At 40.6% G+C, this 16763-nt stretch overlaps 1 protein-coding gene across 10 annotated transcripts in view; it reads left to right on the top strand.

Annotated features, from left to right (window-relative positions):
- The window catches only part of LOC148020431 (Spc97 / Spc98 family of spindle pole body (SBP) component), a 117898-nt gene that overhangs the window by 50453 nt on the left and 50682 nt on the right, over nt 1-16763 (top strand). For all 10 annotated transcript variants that reach the window (XR_015694963.1, XR_015694964.1, XR_015694965.1 and 7 more), the window contains 2 exons: nt 13400-13541; nt 13621-13822. Coding sequence is in view for 7 of the 10 variants with exons in the window: in XM_087700732.1 (XP_087556858.1) it covers nt 13400-13541; nt 13621-13822 (344 nt within the window). In the remaining 3 variants the exon portion in view is untranslated. The remainder of the gene's footprint in view (nt 1-13399; nt 13542-13620; nt 13823-16763) is intronic.

Genomic DNA, 16763 nt, shown 5'->3' with positions numbered 1-16763 from the left:
AGAGGGCTCTAAATTGTTGTCACTTGCTATAGGACTGATTCCTTGTGGTTGAAATCACATCTGCAGTATCTCCTTACTCTCTAATAGCCTCCTTTCGTCTCACAATGGTTGGAATAGACTCCACCAGCCCCAAAAAACGTTTTTTTCACTTCCATGGGCGATTTTTACCAAGTGGCAGCTTTCTAATTCCATTTTCCAACATTATTCAGCTTATTAAATTATTTTCTAAAATATTAATTTTAAAAATTAATTTAAAAATTATTCTAGTGCTTAAAAAATTAATTTTACCAGCCAATAATTAAGTTGGCTAGACCAATTTGTCTTGGAAGTATCCATAAGCAGTCATTGAGCCTTAGACTGGCATTGATTACTTAATTAATGTCTAATCTCTCATGTCATCACTGACATTAGTGGCCAATAAATTGGTTTAGACCAAAATCTAAACACCGGTTACCACCTAGTACTTGTCAAACATAACTTATTACAACTTTTGCCTTCGGCGTCTATTGCATCCTCGGAGTCCTTGGATTATTACTATGAAATATCTGGCATGTGCATCACATATGCTAAACAACCTTGTACATTTGATTAATAACTTAATCAAATATCTTCAGCAAAATTAAAGCATTTCAAATTCCGCGTCCTCGTGATAGAGAGAGGGATGTCAGTCAATTCACCAAATTTTTTTAAATTGTGACTACACACACAACACCCACACACAGAGGAGTGAGTCGAAGGAGTCCAGAAGATCAAAGTAGCATGCATGTGGATATAGGGGTACTAGACACAGATACTACATTAGAGAGAGATGAGAGAGATCCGCCGGCGATATGAGTAACAATTGATCGAGTTGAAAGCTCAGTCCAAATGCTATCCTCATACTATTTCATCTATGTTGGATGACATACTCTATCCACCGATCTTGATTGGGTGGAACTAGATATAGGGATATCATTCAACCACACAACTAGACATGCATTACCTCATCCTCTCATTGTATTTCTAAACGAGTACTATTTTGGTTTTGTGTATGACCTTAGTTTCTTTTCATAGTATATCATTGACTATCTTTTGGCATGTCACACTTTGATATCCAGTGACGATGAGCATTGTACACGTTTTTGTCTCATAGGCCAATTTTGGCCTCAACGGACATTAATATATCTTTCTTTCTTTCTTTCTTTCATTCTAGTACTACTATTCTTGTTGTAGTAGCAAAAAATGCCTTCATAGATATGAGTCGTTTTAATGGATCAAATTTAACCACTTGGTTGAACTTCATGCAACAAGTGCTTGAATCTCAAGGAGGTCTAGAGCCTATGTAGGACCCTCGGTTAGCTCACCTTGATCACATCCATCAATGGAGAGCTCGTAATGCGACAACCAATGTTGAGTTAATGGAGGGGTTGCTTCTTGAGTTCCACTCTCAGTTACAGTATTTTCACCTCGCATCTAAGCGTCAAAGTCATCTCATTGATCAATATGCGGTGAGAGATTGTAGTTGACGTATCCAATCTTGATTTTGAGCTTCAAGAGTAAGAAAGGGGATAATTTGAAAGTCAAGTTGGTCGAATATTGGCGGTTACTTGTTGAATTTTCCACTATTGGCTCTTCGAAGTCAGATGACAATAAACTTATGTTCTTTTTGAATAAGGTGCTTGAAAAATACTTCCATTTCATTCAACACATTATCTCATTTCCTTGATTACTGACCTTCTATGAGTTTAAGTATTAGTTTTTGCATTATGGAAGGCTACATGATCAAGTCCACAAGAAATCCTCCATATACTCGTATTTAGATAGGGATTTGGTTGCCTCTCCTTCACAAGGGAAAATGGGAGGTAGCAAGAATCCATAAGATGTAAAGGCAACTCAAAATAAGGGTGACACCCCTTCCTCTCAAGGACCTAAAGAAACAAAACTCATTACTCCCTAAGGTAGATTGTTGTGATTGCCTCCACTCCTATTGGATAGTCCAATGGGGCTATGCCTTCCGTTGCTGTTCCATTTGCTCTTCTTGCCCTAGGGGCCATTGAACATGTGGCACACGGGTAGACTCAACAACCTATATCTTTTAGTACTCTTGAAGGATTAGCTCCCCACCCATTTTACTCTTTGCATCTATTCCTAGGTCAATCACTTCTCCACCTTCTTAGGCGTTATATTAGCAATGACCTATTGATGGATGTATATAATGGTGGCCTCATCTTGAGTTTTTCCTTCTTTAGTCTTCCACTAAATTCACTCACACATGTACTCTCATTGCATTTTTCTTTCCTTAGCTATACTTTTTGTTTTGTTTTGCTTTGGAGCATCTTACTACTAGTCTCAGTTTTGCAGATTCTGATCTCTTAAAGAGGGTTTTGCATTTTATTGTAGGGCTAACATGCAAGTTTGCATTGGTCCTTCGTGTGCTGGAGACATGGGGTGTGCTTGGTTTCTTTCATGGTTTCATCTTTCTAGGCGATTTGCTTTTCTATCAGTATGGATGCGATCACGGTGGTATCTTCTATCTTGCTCTTGCAGTCGCGATACTTCATCCTCATCTTCATCTTTATCGTCATGGTTCTCAGACCTTGACATGCCATGAAGACCGACATCAGGCTCCTCTTTCTCCTTCGGTACCGACATCCAAGGTTGAGAGGGGATTTCTATCCTTTCATGATATTCTATAGGCTTTGACACTTGTTTTTGACATTAGTTTTCCTTCCTTGTTGTACTTTCTCCTTTGCATTGCATGGTTTCATCATCTTTGTAAAGGATGCTTGGGCAAGTGAATACTTTTCCCATGAGGGAGACTATCCAAGTGGCACCTGTTGCATGAGCATTCTCAGCATGTAGCATACTATGCATCTCATTGTGCAGAGCACCCCTGAGTGAGTCTTGAGCTGTCTCCACTGGGGGTTCTTACATCCCACCACCACTCCTTCATCACCCTTTTCCTTGTCTTTGACATTCCGAAGTGGTTGGGTTTTTATGGTGTGTTGGATGTGACCATCCGTCTTCATTCTCCTGTACGGGCACAATTCCTTAATTGACCACAAATCATATCTAATCACATCTTTCAAAAAAAAAAAAAGAAGAGGTTCATTGTCGTTCCTGTTACAAATGCGGGATCTAGAGCATGACATAACCGGAAGCTATGGAGGATGGAAGGAGAAGTGTAGACTCATGATGGAATGGACACTGTTTGTTACACAAGTGAATTAGGTTCCAAGATTGAGACTTGGACTCATAAACACAATCTTGTGTATGTGGACAATGACATTGACACTTTACTGAAATGAAAAGAGTACTATCATTGCATTAAGAAAGGAAGCAAGTACAATGCTTTATAGGAAAGTAGGAAACTGCAGTAGGCACCATTGTGCATATGGGATAAGTTAGCCTGCATGTCCTTGACCCTGAGACTCCATACAAAGAGGCTGTTTGAGTGTGATTGCTGATTCTCAACACCCCTCCTCAATCACAACTAGGAAAGGCACAAAGTGTGTAGAGGCTGTAATGAGAACCACCTGCAAAGTGTGGGCATACCACAGACATGGCAAAACACCAGAGGCTGTCGCAGAAAAAGCTAAGTGTGGGTACTATAAACATGGTGGACATCCAGAGGCTGTAACAGGGGCCTCACAAAGTGTACAGGGACTGTAATGCCAAGTTACATAAGGAGTTTACAAAGCTTATGGCAGGAAGCATTAGGGCAAGGAAAATACAAGGCTATTAAAACAGTCTATCAGAATTATGAGAGTACAAGGACTGATGAGTCTTGTCCTTCCGATCTTGGTGATCTTCATCTTCTTCTTCCTTTGCTTCATTTTCTTCTTCTTCTTTGACTGCGACTAGATAGGCCTTTTGGGATCTCTTTCTTGCGTGGCAGAACTTCTCGGTGTGTCCGGTTCTTTTGCAGAAGTCACAAAAGAGCTGATCTTTCTTGCCTTTGTACCTGTTGCCAACATATAATTCATGCTCATCTCTAGAGGTACTTGGTTCTTCTTTAGTTTTTAGCTTCTTTTCTTCTTCTAACAGTGATGCTTGGATATCAACAAGTTCAGGATTTGGCATGTTGATTAAAGTTGTTGATACGTTATTATATTCAGGAGGCAAGCTCTTAAGTAGAACACCGATGCAAACATCTTCATCCATTTTAATGTTTATTCCTGCAAGTTGGGTTAGGAGTCCTTCCATGTAATTGAGATGTGTGGCAAGTGATGTGCTGGACTTCATTTCAAGTCTGAAGAATTCAATCAGGAGACCATACTTTGATGATTTAGATTGTGCACCGAACAGGGTGTCAAGTCTTTTCCATGTATCCTGTGAGGTCTCACAGTTATCCACATGATGGATATAACTGTCGTCTAGCTCCAATTTGATAATGGCCTGGGCTCTGTCATCATTCTTTTGCCAAGTAGTTGCAAGGTCCGCGTCCCTCGGTTTCTTCTCTCTGCCATTTGTGATGGCCCAGAGACCCTTCTTCATCAGGATGAGCTTGATGCGGGTTTGCCAAGTGTGGAATCCGACTCCTTTGAATCGAGCATTTGGCGAGTCTTTGCCCATGTTAGATTTACGGGAACAGTAGCAAATCAACTTCAGACTTTATTAGATTTGAGCAACAGAAGAATTGATTGAGGAGGGGTGTTGAGAATCAGCAATCACACTCAAACAGCCTCTTTGTATGGAGTCTCAGGGTCAAGGACATGCAGGCTAACTTATCCCATATGCACAATGGTGCCTACTGCAGTTTCCTACTTTCCTATAAAGCATTGTACTTGCTTCCTTTCTTAATGCAATGATAGTACTCTTTTCATTTCAGTAAAGTGTCAATGTATACCAAATCTGCAAAAGTCTTTTACTCCAAGTGATCTTCCCCTTCTTAATTTGATAATGGCCTGGGCTCTGTCATCATTCTTTTGCCAAGTAGTTGCAAGGTCCGCGTCCCTCGGTTTCTTCTCTTTGCCATTTGTGATGGCCCAGAGACCCTTCTTCATCAGGATGAGCTTGATGCGGGTTTGCCAAGTGTGGAATCCGACTCCTTTGAATCGAGCATTTGGCGAGTCTTTGCCCATGTTAGATTTACGGGAACAGTAGCAAATCAACTTCAGACCTCTCGTAGACTTGAGTGACAGTAGCTTTTCAATCAACTGAAGGTTTTGATACTCTGATCTACTTCAAAACTCAGTCTTCAGCAAGAAATCAAAACATCAAAATCAACAAGAAGAAGGTTCAAGAAGATCTAGCATCAACACCATTCTCATTACAGCCTCTACACACTTTGTGCCTTTCCTAGTTGTGATTGAGGAGGGGTGTTGAGAATCAGCAATCACACTCAAACAGCCTCTTTGTATGGAGTCTTAGGGTCAAGGACATGCAGGCTAACTTATCCCATATGCACAATGGTGCCTACTGCAGTTTCCTACTTTCCTATAAAGCATTGTACTTGCTTCCTTTCTTAATGCTCTGATACCATGTTACAAATGCGGGATCTAGAGCATGACATAACCGGAAGCTATGGAGGATGGAAGGAGAAGTGTAGACTCATGATGGAATGGACACTGTTTGTTACACAAGTGAATTAGGTTCCAAGATTGAGACTTGGACTCATAAACACAATCTTGTGTATGTGGACAATGACATTGACACTTTACTGAAATGAAAAGAGTACTATCATTGCATTAAGAAAGGAAGCAAGTACAATGCTTTATAGGAAAGTAGGAAACTGCAGTAGGCACCATTGTGCATATGGGATAAGTTAGCCTGCATGTCCTTGACCCTGAGACTCCATACAAAGAGGCTGTTTGAGTGCGATTGCTGATTCTCAACAGTTCCATCCACCTTTGCAGGACTTGGTAGGCCATTGGGCAGTTGATGAGCAACCTTTGTTTGATGCCCTGTCTTCTTTGGAGTGACTACTTGGACTCCCTTTGTAAGATAACCATCGCCTCTATAGTCTTGGTAAGCCATTGGGTAGCCGCTGTGTACCCTTTGTCCGATGTCCTAGTTGCTTTGGGGTAAACATGGGTTGGTCTTTCTTTCTAGCCCTGTTTTGAGCCTTAGAGGGGGTGTTGAGCTATGCAGTACATGCTAATTAGCCTCTTAAATAGCCCCAAAACATGCTTAATTAATGAAAAATCCTAAAATAGGGAGTAGTTCGAGAGAGTTTCTATGTGAACCTTAGTTTCGGAGGGTCCATTCACATCTATAAATAGATAGGCTATCCACCATTCAGCCCATCCTTGTCTTGTATGTTTCAGCCATTAACTCTCTTTCACTAGCTATCTAGCTCCTCTAGTGATTGCTACTACATGGTTTACGGTTGTTGCCTAGCCTCCCATTGCTTCAACTAGCAGTTACTATACTCGGGATTTGTCTTCCATGGATGATACACATCGATACCTCCCTCAGTTTGCTCCTAGGAGAACCACCCATTGTTGGATAGCTCTGCCCTTGAGCATCTTGTACATTCTTTTCTTCATTTACAACATTCATTCATTCGCTTTATAGTTCTCTCTTCTTTGTTTGTATTTGTGTGTTTTGCATTTTGCGTTAAGAGTTTGAGTTTTGCATGTCACTGTTTGTGTTTTTGTGTTTCAATCGTGGTTGTACATTTTATGTTTTGTAAGTGCAAACCCTGGCAGTTTCTTCACACCCCTTTGGTGCTATTATAGTCCATAATGAGAGATACATTTCATGTTTTGAAGCTTGGCAAGTTAATGTATAGATTGAGAGAAATTTGCTCTATAAACTACCAATTGAAAAAGAGCTCTTAAAATCTTTGTACAATTGTCTCCATAACTACAGGGATACTTTCCGATTTTCATTAATATACTATTTGGGAGGTATGTGGAAGAAATTTCACTAGATTCCTTAATAAGGGATTGACACATCTTATACCCAAGGGTAGTGGGGACAAATTGGGGATTAACACAGTGGAGGCCAATCACTCCTCTTGGAAGTTCCTACAAGATCCTTGTGAAGGTGATCATTTTTCTATTGGCCACATTGATGCTATTTGTAGCAGAGGCCTAGAACTCTTTCTTGACAAAGATCTACTAGTATTAGAGGTATTGACTTGCTTATCTCTATGCTCGAGATGCTCCTTGATGTGGAGTTTGCACATGATGTAATTGGCTATCTAGATAGGGATGAGAGCAACTTTAGGGTCTTGTAGCAAACATAGACATATTTTGCAAGACATCAAATGCCTTTTCTAATTGGTAGAAGTTATAACCAGCCTTCCTTCCGTGGATGGGTGATAATTCCCTAATTATAACTTAGTTATAGCAGTAACATTTATTACAAAACTGAGAAATGCAAATTAACTTACAATCTTGGACAATGGACATCCTATTGGCCCCAAAATTGGCGCCCCTTTCGGTATTTATTTAACTTAATTGAAGAAGAAGTTGATGTACAATGGGATTCTCCTATTCCCTTTCGGTATTTCAACTCCCCTTGCTGCCCAAAATGATCAGCAAGTATTCAATCTGATTTGCCTCTGGATTCGGGTGGTCAATTGGCCTTCACCCACTTTGATGGAGATGGAAAATGCCCTAAATTCATTGATTTGTTGATTCCTCCTCGTGAATTTGACTAAAAACAGCTTCAGCCCTATTGAATCCAACTCTTAGAGCTTCAAATTTGTGGCACGCTTCTCGAGATTGTTGCTAAACTCTAATTTCTGTTAGATTAGGGTTTGCAGTAGAGAAAGCTGAAATTTCTCAGGCTTTGGTGAACTCAATGTTGTAATCTTCGGAGCAAGGCTGTAGAAAGTAGAAAGGCTGTGAGATGAGAGAGAATGTTGAGGGGAGAGAAAACTCAGACTTTCTTCGCAAAGAAATGAAGAAAATCAAACATTTACTGTTGCTGCCTTGACTCAATAGCTTGTAGATGCAAAGAATTGAAGAAAATCAGTCATTTACTGTTTTTGCCCTATCTCCACAGCTTGTAGATGCTGTCATCTGTTGTTGATTGGTCTTCTCCATTGCCTCAGAAGATCCTCCAATGGCTGCAAATCAGACCAGCAGCATCTCCTCTCCGTCTCTTGCAGGTTGAAATACACTAAAAATGTCTCTCTCTAGCCTCTAAAGACGTTTTTTAGTCTTGCATGGACATTTTTGACAATTGGCAACCTTCCCAAATGGTTTTTCTAGCATTATCCATAATTACATATTAATTTTCAGTTTTTAAATACTGAAAATTAATCTAATAATTATTTCGGTGTCTTAAAAAATAATTTGATTTTTCAATAATTAAATTCGCTAGGTGACTTCCATTCTCGAGTGTCTATGCGTCATCTTTGACCATCAGATTGGCGTTGGGTACCATCAAATGCCACTTCTCTAGTGTTACCAATTGACACTTATGGCCAAATGAATGACATGAAAGGCATTGTGTATCTGCCAATGTGGAGGTAATTTCAGCCAATATGCCACATTGCTGATCTTCTCCAACACTTGGAAGGGCCCACAGTATCTCATTCTCAACTTCGAATACAATCTTTCTCTTTCTTTCATCTTTTTCAGCCTTGCCTTTTCAAAATGTAGCAATACATAATCACCCTCTGCAAACTACAAAGCATATCTATGGCGATTAGCTGTTCTCTTTTGCTTTTGTTGAGATCTTTGAAGTACATATTTTATCTTTGCATAGGCTACATTCAAGTTTTCCACATATTTTGTTGCCCCTTTGGGTGTCAAGTTGTCATACACTGGTTGCTGCAAAAAGGGTGCATTTGCTGAATTTACATCAAAACCAATGCCAAACGGAGCATTTGCATGACCAGCATTCATTCCTTGAGCCCCATAAGTATTTGAGGATGCAAATGCAGTACCAAACATGCTACTTTGTGTCCCGAGCATCAAGCCAATGTTGCCATATATAGGGTTTTGCATATTTTCAGTCATACCCGAATACATTGGGCCTCGCACACCATGCATTGGTTGCTGCATACCATAGGATTTGTGCCATACATTCTTGTATGCGATCCTTGTTCAACCATAGCATAAAAAATCGTGCTTCCACCCAAATATCATGGTTACCCCATCATAGCATGGATGCCCGAGTATCCAAAATCCATTGGATTAGCAATTGTGTGATGGCCTTGCATTTGCATTCCTTGCCCTGTAGGTGCCAACTATTTTATTTCAATAGCATCTTTGGGAGCTTCAAATGAAGGTATTGGCATTATCTTTGGTGTATCTTGTTGTCTCGAATGTATAAAAGACGTCTTCTTCTTCTTGCCTTTATTGTTCTTCTTTGGAGCATTCAAAAATTGGGTAAATTAAGGATTCTTTGCCAATTCAGCAAAGAGATTTGTTGCTGTCCTCATTCAATTCTTGAATTACTCATAAAATTTCTCTTCACTTTGCTGGTCATCAATCTCCTTATGCCTTGAAGGCCATGCATCTTACCCAACAACAACAACATTTTCAGCTTGCTGTCCATGGTCTGAGCCTTGTCCAAGGTCAAGCATTGCATTTTCTTCATTCCCATGTGAATGGTTATATTGAGAGGCATCATCGGTGCTTGAGTCCATCTTATTGTATGAAGACATATTGCTGTAATTTCTTGGTTGAGAGTTTAAATCAGCACTAGCACAAATCTTTGGTTTGCAATCAGGTGCCTCAGGCCCACCAAAGCAAGGGATTGAGTGGTAATCTCGGCAACTGAACCATGAAACCAGCCTTCCTTCCGTGGATGGGTGGTAATTCCCTAATTACAACTTAGTTACAACAGTAATATTTATTACAAAATTGAGAAATGCAAATTAACTTACAATCTTCTGTCCCCCTATCTCAACAGCTTGTAGATGCAAAGAACTGAAGAAAATCAGTCATTTTCTACTGTTGGCTTGTCTCAACAGCTTGTGGATGCAAAGAATTGAAGAAAATCAGTTAGTCATATATTGGTGCTGTTGCCCTGTCTCAACAACTTGTAGATGCTGTCACTTGCTATTGTTTGGTCTTCTCTTGCCCTTGGTTGCTTGCGAAGGTCCTCCAATGGTTGCAAATCAAACCACCAACATCTCCTGCTCTCCACTTGTAGGTTGAATACACAAAAAATGCCTCTCCCCATTATCTAAAGACGTTTTTCAGCCTTGTATGGGCATTTTTGACAAGTGGCAGCCTTTCCAAACAGTTTTTTCAGCATTATCCATAATTAAATATTAATTTTCTGTATTTAAATATTGAAAATTAATCTAATAATTATTTCGATGTCCTAAAAAATAATCTGATTGGCCAATAATTAAATTGGCTAGGCAACTTCCATTCTCGAGTGTCTTTGCGTCATCTTTGACCATCAGATTGGTGTTAGGTACCATTAAACGCCATTTCTCTAGTGTCACCAATTGACATTTATGGTCAAATGAATGACCTAGGCCAACAACTGGCACCAGATATCACCAAGTATATGTGTGGCATAACTTATAGCAACTTTTGCCTTTGACATCCCGTGATTTACTCGGGTCTCGAGCTCGTAAATTTACTCTGAACCCAGTTACACCTCACTTGTGCAACATTTACTTGACCACGTGATTAAAAATTAATCCACATGTTAAGTGAGGTTTCAAAAATACATGTCCTCGTGACAAAAGTACTATGGTCTTTCCCTACATGCCTTGAGGCTGTTAGAATAGCGGTCACACAAGGATTTCGCTTTGCTTTCTTGTGGGATTGCAGTGAGACATCTTGGATGGGATGTGGGGATTGACATTTTTTTAGAGAAGCAATTGACACCTCTTCTTTGAGCTTCAAATAGAAGCTCCCTTATTGGAGCCGAGGGAGGATTCTATTAGTTAGGTGAGTGGTGGTCACACCAATCAGGTTCTTCTTGCAACCATATGGTGCATTACTTCTTGTTGGGCATTCTCTAGATCATGCGTTGGTTAGGTGAATTGTCTTATCAGAAACCTTATTTGGTCGAGAGAGGGGAGTTAGCTAGAGTGAATGTGGCTTGGGATGACATTGTACATCCCAAATCTAGAGGAGTCTGGGGGTTCATAGACCTACATAGTAGGAGCGGAGGCTTATTGGTTAAGATCATTGTTAGAGGTGTCCTTCTAGGCAAGGAGCTTTGGAAGAAACTTTTGCTATGGAGGCTTTAGTTTATCATATCTACACATGGGAGGACCATGGCGGTCTAGCATTCACTTGGTCTTTCAAGACATTAGGGGAAATAGTTCGAGGTCATATTCATCGTTGTTATCATTAGAGCATGGAGTTTTGTTTCATTTGACATAGCAGTTATCACTTACTGTAGTTGAAGAGAAAAGGAGGAAAACTATCTTTTCAAGCACTATTTGTGATCAAAAGAGGGCTAGACTTTTGGACAAAGGACTTACCTATCCTAATGGAGGTTCTCTATACAAGTTGCTTCCTAAGTTGGAGATTGGTTTGCACTTTAGGAGCTACTACATGAGATCTAGAGGTAGAGACTATGAGGCCTTAGGGATGCCAAAGCTATGATAGAGGTTGTGAAAGAGAGATTCCCTCCCCAGCAGAGAATAGATATAGCCACTTCTTAGACTTGGATGGGTCTCTTGTCCAAAGAGAACATCCTTCTTGGGCTCATTGTGGCTAGGATAGACAATATCTTCGATTTCACAGTGGATAAAGGAATGGTTGCCTCCAAAGAGAGGACTTGGAATAAGATGCTTCAGAGAGAGGATTAGAGTAGTTGCACAATATGAGAGGAGGTGGGACATGGACCTGGACTTAGCCAAATGCTTGATGGATCAATGGAGATAGTGGGCTTGGAATAAGATGCTTCAGAGAGAGGATTAGAGTAGTTGCACAATATGAGAGGAGGTGGGACATGGACCTGGACTTAGCCAAATGCTTGATGGATCAATGGAGATAGTGGGCTTATTAGAGAGGGCCCCTCAAAAGATTATAATAGAATCCAAGAGAATGGGTTTGGAGGGATCCATTCCTTGATAGACCTATGACATGGCCTTCTTTGGCTACACTACCATGCTGGAGAGGAGGATTTGGATGAGTAGGATCAAAGCTTGGTCAGCAGCCTCTTTTCGTCAGCGCAAACAAGGCATCTTAGATCATATTTTGTTAGACTTCTGCAAGAGGTTGGACGATAAATTCAGGCATAGGAAGATATTCCTCTTCCTATGGTTACTAGCTCACATGAGCATAGCTGTTGGAACATGGCTCTTGTATGGGAAGGTCCCAATGGCATGTGTGAGATGTGGTCAGAGGAGACACAAAGACACTGCCTATGGAACTCCCAGGCTCATGAGGTATGGAGGAGAGCCCTTAGGATGGTATTCCACGACACTATAGAGACCATGGTTGCATTGTGGGGGACTGTAGCTTGGTCATAGATAGAGGCTCAAGCCTCAACATGTGGATGTGAGGATTTTTAGAGGAGTCACTGCTATCTCATCATCAGCTAGCATCTGAGCAAGATTCCCACTCTAGATTACTCGCAGGCAGAGTGGATCGAGGCACACTTATAGATAAGATGTGATTGCTAGTATTAATGCCTGGTACATTTTGGACTGCAAGGTGCAGTCATGCTATAGACCTCCATACTTTCTGCAGGAAATAAGAGAGGCTGCAAAGGGTGGCTCTGAGAGGATGAGGAGGATAGAGACTTTCTTGCGGACTTGAGACTTTGGCACACTCCTTCTCTTAGCCCCTTAGATGGTCTGGCATTATAGCCCACCAAATTGGTTGTTCATGCAACCATTGTATCTGTGATGTATTAAGCTACTCTCTACAGGGTCCTTTATATTTTGTATTTCACCTTGGGGGGATTTTCTTCGAGGTGTTACTAGTAGAATTTTCTTTTTAGTGAAAAAAGAAAGCCATCTATAGTTTGGGAATTGTGTTAAGTCTTTCATTGGTCTGTTCTCCATGCAAGCTCAACTTGTGGTCCCTTTTGCAAACTCTTGCTGGTTTGGGCTTTTTGACTGAATTTCTCAAGTTTGGTGTCTGCCAAATTGCACAAACTTGCCAAACTGGAGCTTTACCATCAAATATTTGGTGTTTTCCCAGCTCTACGATTTATATTTCCTTTGTCTTTAGTTGCTGATTCAACAAGATTCCTCAGAAACTTTATGTTTCCTTTTGATGGACCTTTAATTGTAACAAAGAGCATTGATTTGTGCATCTTCTTAAAACTGCACAGGGAAGTTTTTGCACAATTTGTCTGTTTTGCCAAATTTGATCAAATTGTAGGAATGATTTTGAAGGTGCTTAGAAATTTATTTCCAACTTTTAGAGTCCCTGAATTCCAGACAATCCTGATATTTGGCAACCATATTTGTATCTTTTATCTCAATTTTTTTCATTTACTCACTGGTTTAAAAAAGAGTGTGGTCTGCAGTATGTGATTATTTGTGTGACATTTCCCATAGACAAACCTTTTCTTTAATAGCTTGCAGATACCATTGCATAAGCTACTTTACAGTAAGACTGCTCCATGAGATATTCAGATTGCAGGACCACCTTATTGCATTGCGTCGATATTTTTTCATGGAGAGGGGAGATTGGGCAGACTACTTTACCATAGCATTATATCAGCATGTATGGCTTTTCTTGAAAATTAAGTATGGTGAGTCAATCAGTTTGACTTGCAAGTCTTACACACTTGATTTTATTTTAGGCTTGGTATCCTACAGAATCTCAACAACGGCAGCTAGAGGTACAAGCCATTTTAGAAGTGGCATTGCAAAACTCTTCTTGTGAAGATGATGAATATGCAGAGAGATTACATGTATGCATTGGTGGACATGGGCGATCTGTTGAGGCTGGCCAGCTGGTTCCAGACATAGACAAAACCAGTCATATTTATGTGAATAAAAACTGTAAGCATCTAACAAGGTTCTGTGCGATGAGTGATATTTGAAGGGCTATATTTCTCAGCTACTGGCTGTATTTCCATGCTTTCTTGCACGAAGTCTTTGATTGTATTTGTAGATCTATGATTCAACACGGATCCAAGAATTACCAGTACAAGGCAGTAGATACAAGGATAGTGTTAATAACCTTTGGCTTTAAATTCTCAACCTTGATAGTAACAGGCATGATATGATGGCCACACATGTGGGAATGACATGCTTCAGTATTTGCTTTGGCTTCATCTACCTAAAAAACTCTGCGAAAGACATCATCATTTCAATGTGGAATAAAACCCCATGAAAAATGCATCATGTTTAGCACTTGGACGTTGGAAAGAAAATGTGGAAAAATCCTTTGTTTGGGAAACTCATGTCCATGCATTTTTGTTTGCATCAAAACAGCCAATCACTGCAGAAGAGCACATAGTAGCATTAAGCAAATCATAAACTTTCTTGCTTTCTTTCCTTGGATGCGTATAAACTGATGTGAGCTAAATGAAGGCAAAGATTCTTGACTTGTTTGTTCAAAACCGCCATTCTAGAGCTCCACATGAGGCAGAGTTCTTGAACCTGTTAAGAAATTCCGTTTTTATACCATATTCTTAATCCCTAGCTCAATGCAGTTACGTGGATCAAAATCATACACATGGTTAGAGATACCTGTGTTTCCGCTAGGAGTTTCTCTCATTACACAAGAAAATATGAAGATCTGCAATTTGTATGAGACCTAAAAAGATCCCCATCATAACAAGTTGAGAGAAGGATTTCTCCTTTGATGTGGCTGTGTTTCATGTTGGTTTTTTCCTTCACCTTTTCCCTTCTATTATGCACAAAATTTTTGAAGGTCTTTTTCCTAATAGAAAGTCTCAATGGTGGCAAGGGTGTGGGTAGAATTTAAACTCTTGGTATTGCATAGTCACTTTGATCCATTGCGCTCAGGACTCACAAATCTGCATAAGTTGAGAAAGAATGGAAGAGAATGAGAGAAAAGCGAAGTTCTTGCATGGAAGGTAACACCAATACTTGTGCACTGAAAACACAAGGCTTAACCCCATCTTCTCTAGGTTGTGATAGTTTTTCTCAGCCTCCAAGAGTAACTTGCTAATCCATTATAACGGATGCACATAAGCATTAATATCTTTTTACACAATAACAGACTCACCAAATCCATGCCACAACTAGTCATGGATTTGGCAAGATTTGTGGTACAGTGGATGTAGCTGCCAAAGCTAGAGATAGATTCCATGGGGGAGGCCAGAGCAGAGTATTTGTATCATGTGAGGGCTTCCTATTGGACATAGATAGACACCATACATAATAGGGATTTTCTATTGTGCGACTGAAACAATCCAAATAGGGATTAAGCACTGAAAGGACTTAATAGAGCATATACCAAGGTTATTAGGATGCTGGGCAAGTGGCCCACATATTACATTGCAGGCCTCTTTTAGGTACCATGACTAGAGCCTTTGGTCTTCAGAAAAAGAAAGAAAGCTATACTAATGTCTTCAAAAGGCCAAAATTGACTTATGAGATCCACAGATGACTTATGTATTCATGAATTTTATCTTTATGAAGTGCAGAGTTGCCTGAAACAGCGTTTCAGATCTTGAATAGGAAAATTTTTGAGGACTCCAAAATGCATTTCGTGCACATTCAGATTGCTGCGTTCTTCCCCGTCTCCAGTGAGGACTGCTGGCTGCACAGTCTATCATCCTCACCGTCATTGTCACTGTCATCATTCTTCAGCCTGATCAGGAGCCCTCACTTATGCCTTGGGTTGCATGTGGGGGGACTGATCAGTCATTGTATTTGGCAAAACCAACAGACAACTGGAGTTCCTGAGGGCCTGTGTGTCGGGCTGAGGTAGAAGGCATGGCGTCAGGTAGGCGTAGATTGCCAAAGGTTCATGTGGGCTGGATAGGTGACAACAGTTGTTGAAGAGTAGCGCAGGCGAGCTGACGGATGGCGCCTGATGGATGGCGTCTACAAGGCAGTTGACCTGTGTAGAAACGTGATGAGTAGCAGTCGGCGAGATTGGTCACGGCAGGTAGCTGTCGGTGGGGTGCTGATCAGCGGGCGCTGACGAGACACGATGGCAGGCACGCGACGGACGGAACCGTCAGCGGGGCTCACGACGCACGACTGATGGGTCAACGGACCCGTCATCCATTTTTTTTTTCCTTCAAAATTTTTGAAAGCCCTCTCCTCCTACTGAGGGTTAATGCGTTGGAGGCACAGACCTCAGATCTGTGCCAAATTGAGCCAGAAATTTGGGGTTTTTCCCGAATTTGGGGATCTCAACATAGAATTGGACAGTCTGACTTAGAAATTGCAATGTCGGTGCACATTTGCCCGGGAATTTTGGGACTTTTCACATTTTAGTGAAATTCTTTCAATTTCACTGAAATTAGTGCACGCAAGACTTGGAAAATTTGGGGATTTGTCCAGATTTGATGCGAGCAAGATGCAACAGTGATATTTGTCTCGGAAATTGCGGAAATTTGTGACATTTTGTTCCCGAGATTTGGGGCTTTTAATGTACATGCGCAAATTCGATTGAAATTTACCCAATTTCTCGATATTGATGCACATTGGACCCCGTGCAATTTGGGGCTTTTGCAGTTTGGGCAAAATTTGTGCAGCATTTGGTCATTTTATGTACATGCAGGTTGAATTCCACGCAATTTGGACATTAACACTTGGTAAAATTTGGGGGTTTTGCTGAAATTGCTCTAATTTGTCAAAATTGGACTGGTCTATGCATGACAAAGAAAATGCAGATGTGTGATTGATGCTTTGAGCACAAAATTTTGGGGCTTTTGACCGTTCGTGTCAAATTTTATGCCCATGGGTACATGTACAAGAAAAATTGCAGCTGAAATTTTGGGATCCCTCATGTAATGTG

The sequence above is a fragment of the Lygodium microphyllum genome, chromosome 19 (assembly GCF_053477565.2).
Source record: "Lygodium microphyllum isolate KBCC chromosome 19, Lygodium_microphyllum_v1.1.10, whole genome shotgun sequence".
NCBI classification, from domain to species: domain Eukaryota; kingdom Viridiplantae; phylum Streptophyta; class Polypodiopsida; order Schizaeales; family Lygodiaceae; genus Lygodium; species Lygodium microphyllum.
Note: the sequence above shows the minus strand (reverse complement) of the source record. Positions and strands in the feature narration are given on the sequence as shown.